Source organism: Melozone crissalis, unplaced genomic scaffold (assembly GCF_028551555.1).
Source record: "Melozone crissalis strain CALT ecotype California unplaced genomic scaffold, PUWL_Pcris_2 ptg000061l_1, whole genome shotgun sequence".
In the NCBI taxonomy this organism is placed as follows: Eukaryota; Metazoa; Chordata; class Aves; order Passeriformes; family Passerellidae; genus Melozone; species Melozone crissalis.
The window spans coordinates 10354180-10374743 of record NW_026535839.1 but is presented as its reverse complement, the minus strand read 5'-3'; the positions used below and the strand labels follow the sequence as shown (position 1 = coordinate 10374743).

Sequence of the window (20564 nt, the reverse complement as noted above, 5' to 3'; positions counted from 1 at the left end):
GAACAACTTTGACGTTTTCCATTAGAATTTACATGTGACTTATACTGTGATCTCCATTTATTTAAAAATGCATCAGAACTGGTGTGGCTGTAGGACTTTTGGCAGTAGAAACAGAAGTGGCTGTGTTTAAACCTCACCCTATGTTCAGATGTTGTTTGGTCACTTTTCCAGTGTGAATTGGAGTGACTGCCAGGGAGAGTAACTCATGTTCTTTAACAGTTACAGTATTATTTATTTTTGCTTCACTTACTGATAGATTTGAGAGTTCAAAACTAGGAGTATTGAGGATCATCCTCTTTCATAGATGTAAGCCTGGGTGTATGTTTATCATCACTGCATTCCTCACCTTTCTTGGGATACATTTTTTAATGAGCTGCTCTTCTGTGAATGTTTTTAGTTAATTGAAGAAAGAAGTTAAGTGTGTAATCAAATGCACTTTGTACATTTGACATAATTTGCCCCTTGTTTAAACTTTATGAGAAGCTCAGTTTTCTAAGAGGATTGCAGTGGTCACTCACTTGTGTGCTCAGCTAAGTGCTGGAAGTTTCTGTGTAAGCCTGATGCACACAGTGGGTACCCAGTTCCTTAAACCACCAAAGTTATCAAGTTTGTCCACTTCTAGAATCTGCAGTTGAATTCACAGAGCTCTTAAGGTTGGAAAAGACCTCTGAGATCATGAAATCCAACCATCAACCCAACACCACCACCATGTTGACCACTAAACCTTGTCCTCAAGTGTAACCTTAAACATGTGTTTTTTGAACACTTCCAGGGATTGTGACCCCACCACTGCCCTGGGCAGGCTGTTCCAGGTTTTGACAATCCTTTCCATGAAGAAGTTTTTCCTAATGTCCAATTTAAACCTCTCCTGGCACAACTTGCAGCCATTTCTTCTCGTCAGCTGCGGGTCCTGCAGCACAAGCCTGGGGTTCATTAGTGGAGCTGAATGAGTTCCACACGCAACACTGCCCCTTGTTCTTCTCAGCTCCACGTCTCCCTAGGCTGTCCTGCTCTAGGCTCAAATCCCTGCTCTCAATTTACCCAAATACGTTAAGACAATTGTTGTTTTAATGCTGTTCATCCTTTTTAACTCATTTGCATCAGCATGCACTAGCCCTAACTGAAGATTATTGGTATTAATCTGCTTTGGCCTATGCTGCTGTAGCTCTTTGCTGCTGTTGAGAACTGAACCTTGAGTGCTCTGATCTTTTCTCTCGTAGGTCTCTGAGCCAGGGCAGCATGAACTCCAACATGCTGGACGTGCAGGGAGGGGCTCACAAGAAGCGCGCGCGCCGCAGCTCGCTCCTCAACGCCAAGAAGCTCTACGAGGATGCCCAGATGGCCAGGAAGGTGAAGCAGTACCTGTCCAACCTCAGCGTGGAGACAGATGAAGAGAAGATCCAGATATTGTCACTTCAGTGTGAGCCTGCATACAGCACTTGTAAGTAGAGTGAGCTAGAACAGCAGCATGATCGATAGCATTTATAAAAAAGGTTGTTCTTTCTCTAAAAATACTGTTAAACTATTCTTCCAAGGAGAGAATACTGTAGGAAGGGTTGTTTTGTCAGTTCATGTGTGTTCATGTTTTGGTTGAGCTCAAAAATTTCTTTGATGTTTTTTATTTTGACCTTTGGTTCCTAAAGCTGTGTGTCTTCCCATCAGTCTGGCAGGAAATCCAATAGCACATCAACCCTGCTGTCCTTGCACAGAGCTAGGAAGGATAAAAGTAGTCTTTACCATATGAACAGCAAGAAATGAAAAGAGACAAAATCAATATAGAAACTGCAATGGATTACACCTTAGAATAAATGAAGATTGTTGAGAAGGAGAAGTTAGGTCAATATTGACTGATGAGTTTGGCATGGCTTGACAGTCACAAATTGAGGACTACAGCAGGATAGCTCTCATAATTTGAGCTCTTGTCAAACAAACTGTTGTCTGACCTGCTGTCTTACACAGTTCAGTAAATTCTTACTTAGAAATGAGACGTTATAATTGTGTTTTATTTAGATATTCTAGCAGTTTTCACTTTCTTGAAAGACAGATTTGTTTCAAAATAGATGAGTAACAACCATGCTAAATAAAATTATGTTTCCTGCTTGTCTTTTGTCCAAATATAGCATTTTAAGGCTTTTTTTGTCTTCAAATACTGTTTTATCTCTGATGAGGTAAGTTCAAAGCATGACTAGGAGATGGCATCTTGAAGATAAAATTTTAAGTCCTTGCCATTACAGTATTAGGAATACAAATCCGTATTATTCCCTAAGATGCCGTCTTATGCAAATTTTCTTTTAGCATTTACTTTTAAGTAGCGCTGAAGCAGGAAACCTGGAAATGGCCACATTTAACTCCCTTTTAAAAAACATTAAATCCTTCATGTTGGAACTCTTTCTAGATGATCTCTGTGCAATCATAGGTTCAAGAGAAGAACATAATTGTTACCAGATTTTTTTTTATTTGTTTAAAAAAAATTAAAATCTTGTATGCACGATGCTAGCCATAGATATTTGAAAGTAAAAATAGGGAATATATACCAACTGTTCTATTCATGTAGTTAGGCAAATCAAGTCCATATTTTCTTAAACATCAGAAAGGAAAATGAAGTTTAAGTGGATATACAAATAAAAATGTAGTAAATTGGCATATTATTAAAAGTAACATTTTTAAAAACTGGGGAAGAAGCCCTAAGCCCCAAAACCCACAGATAGTAGATCTAGTTGAGATTATCATTGTTATACAGAGCTGGGAGAAAGAATAGAGCAGTGATGTGTGGCATGAGGGAGCTGCCAGCCCCTCGTGGTTTAAATCTGGTGCAGTGAGAGCCCTGACCTGTCCAGGGGTGTCTCTCCCCACTTGGTTGGGTTTCCCACACTCAGGGGTTCAGCTTCCCCATTTCTTACCTCACTAGTAAGTTGCTGCCCTTGCTTGTGGTAGGGATGAGCACCAGTGACACTGCAATCCAGAGTTTTCCAAGAGAATTTAAGGAGAAATCAGATGAGGAGCAGCCTGTGAACTGCTGTGTGATTAAAGCAGAAGCTGAAGCAGTGCCCTGTGCTGTAAATCACTTGTGCCACCTAGTGAAACATTTGATGCCAGTTGCAAAACCACCTGATTTTGAAAGAGGTGCTGTTATGCAATTGCACCTTGCATGCAAACATTTAAAATACAGGCTTGTGGTAGAAATAAACAACATCTTTTGATCTTTTGATGAAGTACCTCAATGGCATTTTCAATAATTTAGGGCTTTTTTTTAAAGCTCTTCATATGTCATCTTCAGTGTGATGAGATTGTTGTGTTTAGACTAGAAATGGTTTAAAAACAATTTATCTTCTTTATACAGTGGTTCCTTTGTCTGGATGGTTGTACTGCAATAATCCTGCAATTGAAAGTGCTAGATATTTATATGCAGTTTTTCCCTAACAGTGACAAAGAATTTAAGTGAGAGAAGAGGAGGGAAATCCTCAGAAATGTCTCCAGTGCCCATGAGATCAATTGGCCAAACCACAAAAGCCCATCAGCATCAACAAAACCGAATGAGTCAAGTTCTTCAGGTCCCAACTGTGAATTTGTACCCCAGCAGGAAAAAGGGACTGACAAAGGATCATGTCACATTCAGTGAGTATCTTCAGCTCACCTGGCTGGGGAGGCTTAAAGATGTAATCAAGCAGGAGGGAGGAGCTCTTTTGTAGCTGAGTGGTTTATGTGAGACATTGTTGTGAACTTCATAAATTCATTCACTTTAAAACAGCTGATACATGTTGCTGTGTTTTAAGAGAGCACACTTAGTAATTTGCAGTCTTTTATAACTTTGAAATAGTCAATGGTGAGATGCTGTCTCCAAATATGCTCTTGCTACATGAAGTCTAAACTATTTGGGTGAAATAATTGAAACAAATCACAGATGTAATATTTTAACCTCTGGGGCACCATTTTAACAGCATTATGGTCAAATGGAGCAACATATATTATTAGTTGCTCCTAGTGAACATATTTTCCTGGTCTCTAAACTTGCTCATTGCAAAGTAGTATATTCTTTATTAAAAAGCTTTTGTCCTACATACATAACTGTTGTATCATTTGAAAGCTGCAAATGTGGGTTATTAAATGAAGTTAGCTTCAGTCAATAACTGATATAAAATTATATTATATTGAGCATCAACGTAATTTAAAATAGCTTCAGAAAATAGTATATTACAGCATATAAAATACTATCTACAGTTAGGATTTATTTCAGTTCTCCTTTGAAAGGCCTGTGCAGTTTGATAAGTTCCAGAAACTTTTCTCAGACGTTTTTCTTCATTTGTGTATGGTGGTCCATGCTGATCCTAACAGTTATTGGGAACTTGAAATAACTCCTCAGCACTGAGTCCTCTGCATGATGGTCTGATAGTAAGAAACACCAAACCATGTGTGGGATGCTGGTTTTGCTAAACTGGCCCAGCTGTGGATAGTGCCCATGAGTGTTGTTTGGAGAACTCCTGCTTCTGAAGATCTTGAACTGACCTGGTAGCTCTGACAGACATGGTTTTCAACACAGTCCCAACAGTGCCATGGGCAAGGATTTCCTCCTAGGTTTATACTGCACACAGATTTTTTTTTACATAGTTCTTTGCCAAAACCACAATGAATGTATCCATTGCAGTGGTTCCTGTTGGAATATGGATGTTTCATCAGTTTAGATGAGCAGCCAGTAGTAGCAGTGGCCACAGCTGATCTGATCTAAATTTAAATGGAGAGTGCCTCCACATGCAGAATTCTCTGAGCATCTGCTCCTCTCTTTGCTGAATATTCTGATTGTTCAGCATGGTGCTTATTTGTAGTGTAAACAGAAATCAGTAATTCAAAAGAAGAAGAATATGTAGTAACTGATCCCATTGTTTTCATAGGTACAGGCTCTCCACAGAAGTCATTAAGCTTGTCTGAGGAAGTAAGTAGTAGTAAGAAACAAACAGATGACACTATGTCCATGGCATCTTCTTTGCACTCCAGCCCACCTGCTTCTCCTCAGGGCTCCCCACGCAAAGGTAAGTGTGTGGCAGCATCAGTCCCAGGAACTGGAGCCTAAAACAGGGTGGGCAGTGGCAGGAATGTTTGTGGGCAGGGCAGTGACACATAAGAGAAGTAGTAATTTAAAATATTCATGTCAAGAATAGAATCACATCTTTCTATGAATAGACATGATTTGTATATTTTGGATCTTTAAGTCACTTAGTATTTAAAAAAAGGGGAACAGTTGTTTTCTTAAAATACTGCCCAAGAGCTTTTGGCAGAATTCCCAACAGAACTGAAGTGCTGACACCTGCCATCATGCCAGTTCAGATTTAGGGGGCCACTTAAATAAATGGGATTCGCAAACCTGGGGATTTCTTGAAGATGACAGTGTTGGACAGAAACTGCAGCTGCTGAGACAACTTCTGGTCTTGCCCAAGGTAGTTGGAATAGCAGGTGATTAGATAGAGCTGGAGGTGGAATGGTGTTATAGTTCTCCAGGACAGGTGGTTTAGGTTGCTGCAGAAGTAGTGCATCCATCTAAATCCTCGAGTCACTGTTCATATTGTTTGTTCTTGTGCACAGGGCTTTGTATACATCCCTGTCTCTCATGATGCCCTGAGAATCCTTTTATTTTTGATGTCTTCATCTTAAAAGACCTGCATCACTTCATCATTAGTCAACCTTGGATGGGAATTGATTTGAAATCTCTTAACAGCCCTCAGTAGCCAGCGCGGGTGGTTGGTGTTGGATGGCGTAAGGCCCCTCTCCCTCCCTTCTGCTGCTTTGCTCACTGACAGCCCAGAGCCACAGCCCTGGCATGGCACGGCACGGGGACTGCTGCATCTTCTCACCCCTCTCAGTGGGAGATCAGCCTGGTCCATCCACTTCTGCCTTCACAAGAACCTGTTTCCTTTAGGAGAATGCCACTTATTGTACTTAAACACAGCATATGTATAAAAAGCTTAAATAGTTGGGTTGCCAAATCTTGCTCCACTGAGCATTGCTTATGTTATTTTTGTCAAGTTTTACCTGGTTCTTTGAAAAGAATGTTTTGTTTCTTGGGGATTGTTTCATTAATTCAACTTGCTTTCAGCACTGATCTCATTTGATTGAGGTGATCTGTACTTTGTTGTATGTGTTGTGCTAACAGCTCATTGATCTAAAATTAGGTGCTTCACAGACAGCTGAAAGACATAATTTTAGGCATGAGCACATTCCACTTGATCTTAGATTTCATTTTCTTTTGAGCTATACCCAAGTGATACACAAATAGGATTGAAGAAAAAAGGATTTTCAATTAGGATGTTATTTTTGTTGTTACTTATCTCATCATCTGTCAACATCTGTCTGTGTCTACTTCATTGTAGTTGGCAACATCCAAAGGTCGGATAACTGCAGTCAGATGAATCTCTCTGGCTCTTCCTCATCACTGGCCAGTGAAACCAGCAACAAGAACAGTGGACAGCGCAGCTATGGAATAGGTGGGGCTTATTTACAAAAGCAAATTCAGAAGATTTGCCAAGCTGGAGAGAGTTCTGAGAGAAGGGCAAAGGTGGACAGAGAGAAAGAGAGTAGAAAGGCAGAAGCAGAGCATGAACCCACAAAAATAAAGGGATTCCTGTTTAGAAGACTTAGGGAAAGAAGCTTCTCCAGGGAAAGAACAGCTGTTACTGCAAAAAGGGAAGCAAAGCCCACTGAAGCCTTAGAAAGCAGTGGAAACCAAAAGGACAAGGACTTTGATGCTCTGAGTACTGCAAGTATCTGTACCAACAGCAGTGTGCACATATCCTACTGCCTATGCACAAGGCCCAGAAGAAGGAGGAAGACTATATAATGTATTTTTAGAAGGAAGACTGATGTCCATGTTGTGTCCAATGCCCTGAGTTTATCTGAGTTACTTCAGCGTTATCCATTTACATGTTAAAGATGTTTAATGTGCTTCCCTTCCAGATGTTTGTGTCAGTTCTTTATAGCTAATCACCCTTACAGTGCAGTGAAGACAATAATGTGAAGTTTAGAGAAGCAAGGAACAGGTACAGTGTCAGTTCAGTTCCTTAGTGTGTTACAAATGCCAGTGAAACAGTAAGTTCTGCAACATTTGTTAATTAAACAGACCCTGATATGGTGTCAATGGAATGCTCACTGCCAGTATTGTTGTGTATTCCATTGGTCACATCTCCTGCTGTCCTTTTCAGCCCAGCAAATACTTCTATTTAGTCTGTTATACACATGTGCTGTTATTTTATGGCTCAGCTTTCAGATAGTGTTAATTTCTTTAATGAAGAGAAGCCCCTTTGTTTTCCAGATAGTTGGAACCCTCTGAGGAAATTTCTTACTGCAATGTAGCTGTGTCAATTTAGAGTCCCTATAAAATGTAAAGAATATGAAATATTAGTTATTCCCAAATGACAGGAAACTGAAATTTAGTCTTAAAAAGGCTGCTCCTAAGTAGATTTTAAGGTTCGGTTCTATAGCTTGATAATATAGATATTTACTGCTCATATTTGCTCCTAAAATCTTACAACAGCAATCAGAGTTAAGCTGTGAAATCTCGAATTATGAGCATTATGCTCAGTGGCTGCATGTCAGTGTCTCCACATGCCATACTGTATCATCTGTGTATTGTTTATGCATTTAAGGGCATCCGTTTTCTGTGTTAGGTTGTGTGTGTCACTTTTACACTGCCTTGTCATTTCACTTCTTCACCTAATCAATGTAAATATGTGGCAGTCTGACTAAAAGGCACAAGTGCAGAAATTTAGGAAAAAAAAGCTTGGCTGAGATGTTGGATATATAGGGGTGTATACCTTCTTTGGGTCTGAAATAAGTTAATTGAGGGTAAGCTGAGCAGAGAGTAAAGAGCATTCTACATTTTGCTCTGAATCTGGTGGGGTCTTCAGTTGTTCCCCTTCTGTGGGAACAACACTGGGGTCTGGTCCAGCTCCTGCCAAGGTTGTGCTTCCTGATTTGCTTCCTTCTCTGTTAGTTTTGGAGCACATAACAAAACTGAAATGGATCATATGGCTAATCCCTGAGTGCTCATAGCTGTCTTTCACCTTAGTCAGCATCTCCTCCTCCACTGCCAGAATCTTTTTTTGAATCTTGCATGGCAGTATGGCAGAAGGATAGTGGGAAGTGTGCTGCATTTTTACTTGTGCTCAGGAGGAGTCAGCACTTGCAGAATTGGCAAGACCTGATATGCCTGCCCAGTGGTGATGCAGTAGGCTGCTGATTCTGGTTGTGTAGGTTAAAGCTGCTGCTCTGGAGAGTGGTGGAGTTGCAAGTGGGTTAATGCTGTTCTGGACTTGAATTAGTAAATCAGTGCTAGATGCTGATAGATGCTAAAAGCTTTAGTACCTTAAAATCCTCAGATTGTATGCAAACAAGGTTTGGTTTGGTTGGTTTTCTCCTAAATATCCTCACTGTAATGTGTGAGTCAACACTTCATTGTTGTATGTTTATTGAGACATTCTGCTCTCCTCTCCTGTGCTTAGGCTATGCCCTCATACCTTCCACTAAATCCGACAACTTCTCAGACTCCAGCCACAGTGAGATCTCATCGCGCTCCAGCATCGTGAGCAACTGCTCGGTGGACTCCATGTCAGCAGCGCTGCAGGACGAGAGGGCTTTGTCCCAGTCCCTGCTCGTGGTGGATTCAGGCGGGGCAGAGAGGAAGGAGCATCCTCAGGCACTGACAGATTACGGCCAGCCCTGCCCAGGGTAAGGTGCAGCTGCTTCTGCTGGGGTGTGCTGCTGTCAGGAGGGGTCAGGAGGCTCTGGCCAGGACACTCCACTGTGGTTATCCAGCTTCTGTTGGAGGCTGCTGTGTGGGAGCCGTTTCCATAAGAAGCTTACAGTATTACTTGGGGAGACAACAGCTTGTTCCCATTGGTGGGGTTTAGCTGGATATTTCTTGCAGGAGACTGGAGGCTTGTTAAAAGCCAGGATGATGCTTAGCAAATTAATGCCATGGTGAGAGACAGCAAAAGAGCAGCAGGATATGATCAATTCTCTCTGAGTCAGCAGTGCCAGTCACTTAACGTGCTCTAATGTGATTTGTAAGGATTTTTCTAATTATCATTTGTTGCTTAGGCAGACTGGCAGCTTTCTGCCAATGTCTTCCTGACAGTTTCCACACAAGAGGTCTTGTTACTTCAGTGCAATGAGAGAGAATTTGTGCTGAAATGATGCTTTGAACTGGAAGGTTTTGGATTTTTTTTTGCTAGATGTAGCACCTTGATCCATAGGATGTAATATCTCCTATTATATCTTAGGATAGCATTGTCTGTCCTCAGCTGTCATGGATTCAGCTAAACAAGAGATGCTCCTTACATTTCTAATTTTTGCAGCCCATGGAATCATAGAATGCTTTGAGTTGCAATGGAACTTAAAGATCATCTTGATCCTACCCCCCCTTTCTTTGGGCAGGGATCAGGGTGCTTCCAACCCCATCCAACCTGGCCTTGAACGCTTCCAGGGATGGAAAGAAATGAGTAATTCACTTTATTTCATAGGATTAAAATGGGAATTTAAAGATGTGCTTCATCAAAGAAAATAATTCCCTTTCTAGAAGGCATAATATACACTGAGTTCATGTTTTGTGGTTGTCCCTTTATTCCTTAGGAATAAGTTGCAAGGAACGAAAGTGGCTTTTATCCTAGGAGTTAACAAAATAGAGAAGGAAGGAAATAAAATTCCTTGCTTGCACATACATAAAAAACATTCCTTGATTTCACAACATGTCAGTAAACTGCTGAGGGAGGGTGTTGAATTTTAATGTTGTGCTGCCCATGCATTTAACACAACCAGAAATAGTTGGGAGACTTGAATAATGTCTAGCAATCCTATATACATGTATTCTAAATTCATACAAACCTGGCTTTATTTTTCTCCCCTTAATTGTGCATTTAGGGCAATTAGAGCTTTCAGCAGACATTTCTTTAAAAAAGAAATTTTGAACTTTGCTTTTCAGAATCTATCCCTCCATATTGTTCCCACAAATGTTACTTATGCCCAGTATTTCTAGATGTTCTTGAAATTCAAATGCTCCACTCTGTCTGAACAACTTAATGTTGCTATCAGTGAAGAGGTTGGATTTTATTCTATATATTTATTTTTGTTTAGTTAATAAATGTACAGAAAAAGGTGGTAGCAGACTAAATGGAAGAGATAACTTAATCCTCTGCTTTCTGTCAGACACTGTTTGTGTGATTGGTAGAGAAGAGCTTCTGTGGGTCAAACTTAGGGATCTGGGGTGCAGCCTGGAAAAGCTGCCTTGTGCCTTGAGCTTGCTGCTCACCTGGTACAAACCCAGAATGGCTCTGAGTGCCTTGCTCTTGCTGTAAAAGCTTACAAGTGTTTTTTTCCCAATTTCTGTTGTTTTCCAATGTAGCTGGTCCATCACTAGGCCTGCTCTGATCAGAGGGATGGCATTCACATCTTCCATGAGCAGCGAGGAGATCTCCCACGAGCACATCACGGTAGAGGCAGCAGACAGCGGCCGGGGCAGCTGGACTTCATGCTCAAGTAGCTCTCATGACAATTTTCAGAATATCCCAAACCAGAAGAGCTGGGATCTCCTCAGTTCTTACCGCCACACCCAGCTGGACGGACCTATAGCTGAAGTGGATGCCGCAAACTATCACTCTGAGGAGGGTTATTTGTATTCCGAAGCCTTTTCCAAAGCCAACAGGCAGTCGAAAGCCAGCGTGGAGCTGGACCAGTCTCGGCAGAGCTGGGCATCCTCCAGCTCCCTGTCAGACACTTACGAGACAAACTATGGGACAATTAAGCGGAGGGGGCTGGAGAACTCCTCGGCGGAGCAGACGGAGGCTTTGGACTCTAAAGCAGGCGCTGATACAACTTACAAAACTGTTACTTCGAGCACAGAAAAAGGCCTGATAGGTAAGCCAAGCCAACAGCTCGTGGAAGCTGCTACATCTGTGTTTCATTTTGTACTAAGCTGTTAAGAAATGACGTCAGCAGGTCTGGGGCTGCCTGGCATGTTGAATTCAGCTTCACATGGTTGAAATCAGAGCACTACACGGTGTGTTTTTAAGTCACCTTCTTTTGCATTAGGAATATCAAGATAATAAACAAGTGCACTTCCCCATCACTTCATGGGGCTGCAGGAAAACTCTCTTCAGGAAAATATCAGGCCATTCTTTCCTGTAGTAGGCTATTTTGCTTTTTTGAATGACTTGGAAGGGTATACTCATCACTGTAGATGTTCTTCTGACAAGAAGAACAATCATCTTCAATGATCCCATACTCCTTATAATAAGACAGACTTCCTAGGATCCCAGAGGGAAGAGTAGTGTGTGAGAGTAGTGCCCATGACTGCAGAGTAGTGTGGAGCTCACCTGCCTCTCTGGAGCTGAGGCACCTTTCATCCACAGGGCTTTGGGCTCTGAAAGCTCAAGGGCAAAGCAGATTCCTTTCCTGTCTTTACTATTTTAAGATGCCGTTTATTTGATTATACGGCTGCAGTTTGGCTACTTATGAAAGGAGAAAAAACTTTAAAAGTTCTTTGAAATATGCATAGTTCTATCAAGCAAGATATTCTTCCCCCATCCTAGTGAGTTCAGTAGCCAGAATTAAAGGAACTGGGTTAGTAGCAAGATAAAACATGGAATGCAAAGCTTTCTAAGGCTGTGAGGCAAAGGTGCAGCTGAAATGTAGTTTAATTACTGAGTGAATTGCTGGAGGGCTTTGTTATCAAAGGTAATTGCCTGAATAAACATAGCACGTAGGGCGAAGGTCTTAGATTGTGTTCCTCCTTCTTGGCTTTGAAAAAAATCGTGGTGGAGCCTTGCAGAAAATCTGCTCCCAGCTCATTGCTGTGCCTGTGCTCTGCTCTTGCAGCCTTTCAGAGCTGTTCATGAGTGTCTGGGCTGGATGAGGAGATGGCAGGTTCACTGTTCTGTACATGCTGTCTTTGCTGACAGCACTTGCCCTTCCTTTTAATTCTCCTTCCATTCTGCACCATGTAGCTGTGAGGAGCACTGAGTGCTGGACATGAGTATGTCTGATCAGGGAAAGATCTGATAGGGGTGGATATGATTACAGATTTGCAAACACAAATCCATTAGCTGCTCGCCATCACACAGTGTGCCAAAGGTATCTTCACTTTATTTCACCGTTTGTAAAATACTGTGAATTGGAACTTAACAAAGGGACACATTATTCTTGCATTACTACAGTAGACTAAAGGTTAGTTCCGGGGAGCCTGAAGCTTACTCCTTTGAAGGAGAGCATACCCACCCTCGTCATTCCTCCTGCAAATCCAACCAAGACTGAAGGTGAGGTGAGGGCCCAGCCCTTCCCCATCCCTCCAGGGAAGAGCAGATCCACTTCCCCTGCTTTTCCACAGAGACCTCATTCAGTGCTAGTTAAATGAAAATAAATCCTGTAATTAAATAGTATAAATCTCTGCCTGTACCCACGTGTATCTGCTAAACCCCAGACTGACTGAATTTGATTTTGGTTGTTTTACTGTCAGCCCAGGCATGAGCTGAGGCCATCAAGTATGAACCAGATTGTGTTCCTGGTACAAAAACCTGGAATCTCACAAGCCTACAACACAATAAGAAATACTCCTTTATTTTTCATCCCTTCACATTCTTCTAAGATAAGAAGCTATTATATTTGCTAAAATAAATGAAACTAATGAACATGCACTGTTTAAAATGAATCCACAGGAAGAATGCAAATTCACTTAACTAAGAGATTAAAAAAAATTACCCTGGCTTTGAAATTCTCCTGTTGCAACATGTCCATGGAAAAAAGCCCAATTTAACATGCACATAAGCCCCAGACCTGGGGTGGGAGGGAGGGGAGGCAACCTAAAAGTGTTATATTTTGGGTTGAGAGCCTCTGTGACTTGAAGTACTGCTGAACAGGGCAGGAAGAGGGAAGATGAATTATGAGGCATGGACATTGCAAATGTATAATATTGACTGTAGTCTTTTCATGACTGCACAAGGTATAATGCAGCCCTTCCAAAGGCTGTTCCAATAACTTCCTGATTTTTTCTCACTTATAAACAGAGAACATAGTTTAAGATAACGGTAAAAAAGAAAACAAAGCAAAAACCAAGGGAAAAAAGTAAGAAATCAAAAGTATGGGTGTGATAAACCATTATTCACTCTGTGAAAATGTAAAATAATTAATGCAGGCTCAGTACACAGTCTGCCTCATAGGATCAACTTTAAGTGATTTTTTTTCTTCCTATGGCATAGCTGGGTGCTTTCATGTGTTTATACACATCAGTTGATAATGGTGATGTTTTATTTGTGGTAATGAATTTGTGTTAAGTGACTGACCTCTTTTGGGCGATGAAATGGGTGTTGGAAGTCAACCAGCAGTTTTTGCTGTCAAACACCAGCATGCTGCGTGAAGTAACTCTGGGCTGGTTGCCTTAATTCCTTCTGTTTCAGTTTCCCAGCCTGTAACAGTGGCAGCAGACTTGGCTGTGCTGCCTCTCCATCCTGCTGGAGAGCTCCAGAGCATCCCCTGGTGCAGCAGGGCCACAGGAGCAGGGACTGTAATAAAAGGTGCTAATTGCAGTCTCAATGCAGACAAGCTTAGAGTCCTCTTTCCACTCAATTGACATCTCACCTAAGGAGTTCATGGATTCTCTTGTTACTCTGACTTCTTGAAATAAATAGAAAATAGAAATGAAGGCATAAATACCTGCTGCTGTCGTTATAACCAGTGTTTCTGCATTTGCATTTTGTTATCAGTTTCTGTTTTACCATTGTAACATTTCATGATTTTTTAACGTTTTGTTTCCTTTCTTTTTCTTCTTTTAACATTTCCATCGCTTATTTCTCGTGCCCAGTGTACTGTGTCACCTCACCTAAGAAGGACGATAGGTATAGGGAGCCACCGCCCACCCCTCCGGGATACATGGGGATTTCTTTAGCGGACATTAAAGAAGGATCGCCCCACCACCCACACCTCAAACCTCCAGACTATAGTGTGGCAGTGCAGAGGTCAAAGATGCTGCACAGTGACCTGTCTAGACTGCCCCCCGACGCGGCGGCCTGTGTCTCCTCGAGGATGCCTCAGTGGCACGGCCGGCAGCCGTCCAGCCCCAGGCTAGCAGAGCTGCCTGACGCAGATAGTGAAGAGGATGGTAGGTGAAAGCTGGCTGGGGAGCGGGGCTCTGCAGGGTGCACTTCACAGCAGCGCTCTGGCCTTTCTCTGGGCTCACCCTTGGAGATTAAAAGCGCATTAATCTCTGTGTACACAGTTGTGTTTGTGTGGCTGTGCGTGTCCTGCATAGCTGTGTGCATGTACATACACGGTTAAAGCAAAGAGGAATGCCTTCTCCTTAGGAAAAGCATGTTGGCACCAAACAAACTCAAAGTATATGTAAATAAATACACACAAATATGAATATAAGATCTCCTAAAGTACAGCTGAGACACTTAAGAGCATGTAGATATTTTTGTTTTGTTTTGTTGTTTTTTTTTTTTTTCCTTTAAAATCAGTCCCCTCTTAAACAGTGATGGGACACTGACAGGCTACATGTGGAAAAACTCCTGCCTCCCTGGGCTGATTAACTGGTGTCCCAGTGGTTTGGCTGGAACCAGGGTGATGGTCCAAAATCAGTGATTTGGATTTGGTGGAGTGAACTTACCTTATTTGTATTCAGGTGTGCTGGCATTGAACTGCCTTATGCCTCAGCAGATATTTTTGGAGATTGAGTTTCAAAATATTGAACAAAATAATAGTGAACTTCTGTTCTTCTGGAGAGTGCATTTGATGAAACTTGTGTTCTCTGCCTAACCTGGCCTGACAGTGTCTCTTCCAGTTCATTTTTCATGATCATGTTTGAAGCAACAGCCAGTGCTGTCAAGCATGGCATTTGTAGGGTGACCAAAATGTGAGAGGATTTTCCAGTAAAGACTACTCTTATGTTGTGTCAAAGCTAACTTCACGTTAGGAGAATTTCTACTTAATTGTTTATCTGCTGATTTGCTTTTAATTTCTGTGCACCAATGTGATCTTCTGTACCTTTTGCTGGTGAAGGTTCTGATCATTTCCTTCCATTCCAGTCTGATTTAAAATGAGCCTGTATTTAGATTAAAACAATTTCTGATGCAAAATGATTATATCTTGGCCATTTAAAATGTGTAAGCAGTAGTTAACATATGTATTAGTACTGCAGTTCAAACTTAGAGTAAACATAAACTTGCCTGGCATTAATTCTGTTGTATTTTTGATGTAAAAATAAGGAAGTCATTGCTTCAAACATTTTTAATCAAATTTTTTCTAAGCTAAATTTAACTTTTAGTGACACCTTTTTTACTATTTTTGAAGTGCTTGGTTAATTTTATTTGGGATAAAATGCTCACTGCATGAAAATTTGCTGGCTTTTTTCCCAAATCCATAGCTTTTGGCATACTGGGAGCTGCATGCTGATAATTTTTGGAGAATCTAGGATTTTCAGTTTGGCGATATGTCTTTATCGTGTGACCCTCATACCTCAGAGCGCAGAAGCTGTGGCTGCCCCATCCCTGGAAGTGCACAAGCCCAGGCTGGATGGGGCTTAGAGCCACCTGGATGGTGTCCCTGTCTATGGCATGGAGTTGGAATGAGATGCTTTATAAGGTCTCTTCCATCCCAAACCATTCTGTGATTGCCTGAGGATCTGATAAATGGTGATATGGAGTGTGTAGTGATCAATGATAAAGACAGTGAAAACATGCTGCTGCTGAGGGGCTGAAGCTGTCACAGACTCACTGTTATCACCTCACTGGGTGCTGGTCTGTGCCCAAGGTGGGGACTGGTGGAATAACTGCTTTTTTCTTTATCTTGTTTTGCAGAAGATGAACAAGTATCAGCAGTTTAACCCTTGGGCTATTTATATGAACCACTCACAACACAAAGGATGTGGGAGAAGGTCTCATGGTTCTGTTGGGACTGCTGACAACTTGCTGCTACTGACCTCAGACCTTGCCTGTGTCCCAGACGAGATGGAACGGGTTGGATCACCTCTTCACACCTTCCTTCACTCTGCCACCACCTCCTAAGAAGCTATTTCTACCCATCAAATAGAACATCCTGTTCAAGGAATGTGCTGACTGCCTGGGTACCAACATGGGTACCCGGAGATGGACCTAGCTTCATGCATTGGGGAGGCCCAGCTGTCACCACCACTTGAAACTTGGGAGCATTTTTCTGTATGATACCATATAATCCTTTGGTAGTTTCCATTGTTGTTATTTTCTACATGACAGTTAGAAGTCTGAGAGTGTTATTTTATGAACTTCAAAAAAAAAATTATATCAAAATGTCAGCAAAAGCAAATGACGTTGCTGAAATATCTGAAAATAATTTATTAATTTAATATTTTTAAATGGGAGTTTCCTTTACGTGTGTTGGGAGTGCTCTGGTTGGCTAATATAAATGTTTAGTCAATGTGACAGTAAATTAGCTACACATCAACTGTTGTACTCTCAAAATAAACACAGAAAAGTAGAAACGGGTGCAGAAATTTATAGATTTTAGAGTGGGTTTAGATTTAATATGAATAGAGTCCAATGCCCAGCAGAGCAGTGTCTGCCAAGGCAGCACTCCTGCTGCTCCCCTCCCACATGGACACAGCAGAAACCTGTCCAAGGATTTTAGAAATTGTTTTAGCTGCCAGCCAACTAAGGCAACAGTTGGTGCTCTCCTCCCCTGTTAAGGAATGTTTGAAATGTGGAAGCTGTAGCTTGAGGGGGGAGCATTTGGGGAGATCTGAAGCTTTCCCTAAAGAGTTTTAACCAGGTTTTGCCTTGCAGAGTTCAACATGCAAAGCATGTTCTAAAACTCAAAACTCCAGCTGTGTGTTGTGGTTTTTAAGATCATCTCACATGTCCTGGCTTTTCCCAGAGTTGCACAGAGTTTAGGTGCAAAGGTTGTCTTTCAAAAAAATAATAAAAGAATTAGATATCACCTGCATTTCACAATAAAATTTGTGAAACTAAATAATAAATGACACAGTGCTTATAGAAGAGCATAATGCATTTTATGATGGGTTAAAAAACCCTGTTGTATTTGTCTGGAAATACAGATAATCTCAAACTAGTTTTTTTTTTAAATACTAATTAAAAATCCTGGTGTTGTTGATGTCAATGAGAATTTTGACTTAGAGCCAGCCAGTATTAACCCATGATCCTCTAGTTTGATTATGGTCAAAGTAATTGCTTCTTTGATTTTACTTTTAGCCAGCCAGAGTGCAGAGGGGTAGAACTGGAAATGCCTGCAGGTTCTTTTCTTTCTCCTTCTTCCCTTCCTTCTTCCCTCCCTCTTTCCTTCCTTCCTTCCATACATGGCACCCCATTCTAGTGTTAGAATCAGACATGAATGTGTGAATATGTATTTAAACATTTAATTGTAAATCTTTGTTGTGATGTTTACAGCCTAAGCTAGAAAGATGATGTTTGTCATTTTTACAGTGCCTCAAAACTGATTTCTATATCCATAGTTGTGGAGAGCTTTAAGGTTTTGTTTGTTTTTTTTTTTTTTACCTATATGTGTGCAGGGGTGCAAGGTAAATGCAACATTTTTGGAAAATGCCACAAGTACCAAAAACAACCCAAAGCCTTTGATGTGCTTTCTCCATGGTAGCTAGGGGCTGATGCAAATGACCCAGCCTGTGTCTGCCTTCAGAGCAGTTCCAGGCTCAGCATTGCCTGGAATGTACCTCTCACCATTGGAATGGGGAAGGTCTAAATGAACAGTGATGCTGAGGAAGAGGATGCCTAATTTATAACTCACTGGTTGGCTGTATGAGTTTTTGGCACAAGTATCAGAGAAGCAAATGATTGAAAAAGTACATTAAAATCCACTTAAGGTATGGCATAATACATGCATTTCGCTTTCTCAAGGCCTTAATGCTTACAATGAACCTGCACAGGCCTTAATGACTAAAGATTAATGTGTCAAAGCAATGCAGGGCAGAGTGAGTGTTTTCAGCACATGCAATATTGGTAATAGAACTCTGAACTGATATTCCTGTGGGATGTAAATCCAGGTCCTGCCATCCCATTGTCAGCTGTAGTTGCTTGTTAACTTCTACATGGAAAGAGCAGGCTTTGTGTTCTATCAGAAATCATCTGTGTTGTGCCAGGTGAATGAAGCCATACAGTTCCTTGGCCCTGGGGGGGAGCTGCAGCTTACTCCAGCCTGTTGAACAAAATATAGGGGATGGGGGTTACTAAAGTGGCTTCCTTTTACCCCAAACCCAATAGTGCTGCCTTGGAGGAGCAGGGAAGCCCCTTTGGGGAGCAGGGTCGGGGTCTCCTGGCAGTCAGCAAGAGCAGCTGAATTAATCACCCATCCAAAGATGGTGTTTGATGGTGTTTGCACATCAACAGCATCCGTGTGTTCCACAGGGCTTGGCAGACAGTGAAAACTTCTGGAATGAGTGAAAGTCTTACTAATAATATTTTCCTAATAGCCAACACAGCTGGTGTACATAAATCATGCATAAATGATGGACAGATGAGCTACTCCTGCTCCTCCTGCCTCGCACAGTGTGGCTTCTCTACTGCTCCTTGCTGGGCTTTCTGTTTGTTTGTTTGTTTTTAACTCAACCGATCACATTGATTGGGGCCAACAGCCAAATGTAGAGTGTCTGCTGTGGGTTTGAAGAGACATTATCCCTTTTTTTGGTAATTCAGACAGAAGCAATATGGTGGTTAGTACCTGTTGTACACTGCTTTGTTGAAGTGACGTCTTCTGCACCAGAGATCCCTGACTCAGTACCTCTGCTAGGCTCTTCTAGCTTGGGCTCTGATGCTGATGAACAGTTAAGGTGCCTCATGTCGTGTTCTTCCACTGCCATACCTGGTTTGCTCACTTCCTGCTCGTTGTTTGCTTCTGTCTTGTTGGTGAAAGATCCGTTTCAGATTTCTGTGATTTAAGCACACAGTGTTTTGTTATAAATCTTAAACTTCCAAATAATTCCCAAGAAAGCAGTGTAGTTTGGTGAAATTGAATTGGCCTCTCCAGTTGCAGAAAGGGGAAAACGAGATCACTGAGCCTCTGAGCATCAGGTTCCTCTCCCAAGTACACAAAAGAATGGAAATACAATGGCTGTGGATGTTTGCAGTTCACGTTTTTGCAATGTGGACAAATTTTGAGTGTTTGCCAGCAATGGGCAATGTGGGGCTTTCCTGGCTCCTTCCTTTTGCCTTTTCTCAGATAAGTTTGTGGGTGTGGCCTCACCTTGAGTCCTGTGTGTGATTTTTGGGCACCATGATATGAAAAAGACATGAAGCTATTAGAGAGCATCCAAATGAGACCACGAGGATGGGGAAGGGACTGGAGGGGGGAGGCCTTATGAGGAGTGGCTGAGGGCACTAGGTCTGTTCAGCCTGGAGAAAAGGAGACAGGGGAGAGAGATGTCATTGCAATCTACAACATCCTCCTGAGGGGCAGCACTGATCTCTCCACTCTCATGAGCAGTGACAGGTCAGGGGGGAATGGCCTGAAGCTGTGTCTGGGGAGGTTTAGGTTGGGCATTAGGAAAAGGCATTTCACCCAGAACAGCTCCCCAGGGCAGCGGTGACAGCACCAGCCTGGCAGAGCTCAGGAAGTGTTTGGACAAGGCTCTCAGCCACAGGGTGGGATTGCTGGGGATGGTGCTGAGCAGGGCCAGCCTTGATGATCCTGCTGGGTCCCTTCCAGCTCAGCAGACCCTGTGGTGCCAGGTGAGTAATGCTTCACTGGAAGGGGGTCAGAGCCCATTGCTTGGGATGGGTGCACCTCTCAGAGGCAGAGGGTGTCACCAGGGGCTGCATGTATGTGTGATGCCACTTTTAGAGGGGCCTGTGGGGCATCAGGGGTGTTCCAAAACCTTTTTAATCATGTCCTGAGTAATTTTACTGCAGGCAATAGTGGAAATGCAACCCTGTTATTTAAGTTTTTATAAAACATCAGAACTTTTGAAGGATAAACTTACCACTGCCTTTGCAAAAAGAAAAGAAAAAAGGGATACTCTCTCTTTAGAAGAGCTTTACACATTATATTTTAGAACGCTTGTATAGAGGGTAATCTATCTTGAATTCCCAACCCAGCTTTTGCTTCTGTTGTGCTTTTTATTGTTTTATCTTTATTTCTGATATACCTGGAATGCAGTTTAGCTTGGTATTAATTAAATTCTAAATATGTGAGCATATTGGCAAAACTGCACAGATGTAATGATATTCCAATAGCAATTGTACTGCACAAGTCAGTGATTGTAAAGTATTCTGTAACAAGCAATGTTTGTCTCCTATTTTTTGATACCTCTTACACTTATGTCTTTTAGAAAGACAGTGCCTCTGTATGCTTTTTGTATTTTTACTGAGTGATTGTAAATATTTGTTATATTTTTGGTTAAGAGAATGTTTAAAAGTACTGTTTATTATCCAATCTATTAATATGTTGGAATCAATAAACAATCAACATGTATTAATTGTTTTCAGCAGCTGTTTTCTGGCAGCCTTTGGAGGATGGAGCTGAGGTGGTACAGAGCTGGGAAGAGCCTGGTGGGAGTGATGCTCACCCCAGGATCAAAGAGGAGCCACCAC

At 41.8% G+C, this 20564-nt stretch overlaps 1 protein-coding gene across 7 annotated transcripts in view; it reads left to right on the top strand.

The window, feature by feature from the left end:
• The window catches only part of RAPGEF6 (Rap guanine nucleotide exchange factor 6), a 121481-nt gene extending 101728 nt beyond the window's left edge, over positions 1 to 19753 (top strand). For 3 of the 7 annotated variants that reach the window (XM_054288195.1, XM_054288194.1, XM_054288200.1), the window contains 8 exons: positions 1221 to 1441; positions 3424 to 3615; positions 4887 to 5024; positions 6360 to 6473; positions 8487 to 8712; positions 10385 to 10896; positions 13835 to 14131; positions 15828 to 19753. In XM_054288195.1, coding sequence (XP_054144170.1) covers positions 1221 to 1441; positions 3424 to 3615; positions 4887 to 5024; positions 6360 to 6473; positions 8487 to 8712; positions 10385 to 10896; positions 13835 to 14131; positions 15828 to 15853 — 1726 coding nt within the window. In that variant the 3' untranslated portion in view covers positions 15854 to 19753. The remainder of the gene's footprint in view (positions 1 to 1220; positions 1442 to 3423; positions 3616 to 4886; positions 5025 to 6359; positions 6474 to 8486; positions 8713 to 10384; positions 10897 to 13834; positions 14132 to 15827) is intronic. The other 4 variants (XM_054288197.1, XM_054288196.1, XM_054288198.1 and 1 more) reach the window with 3 other exon arrangements.
• The last annotated feature ends 811 nt before the right edge of the window (positions 19754 to 20564 follow it).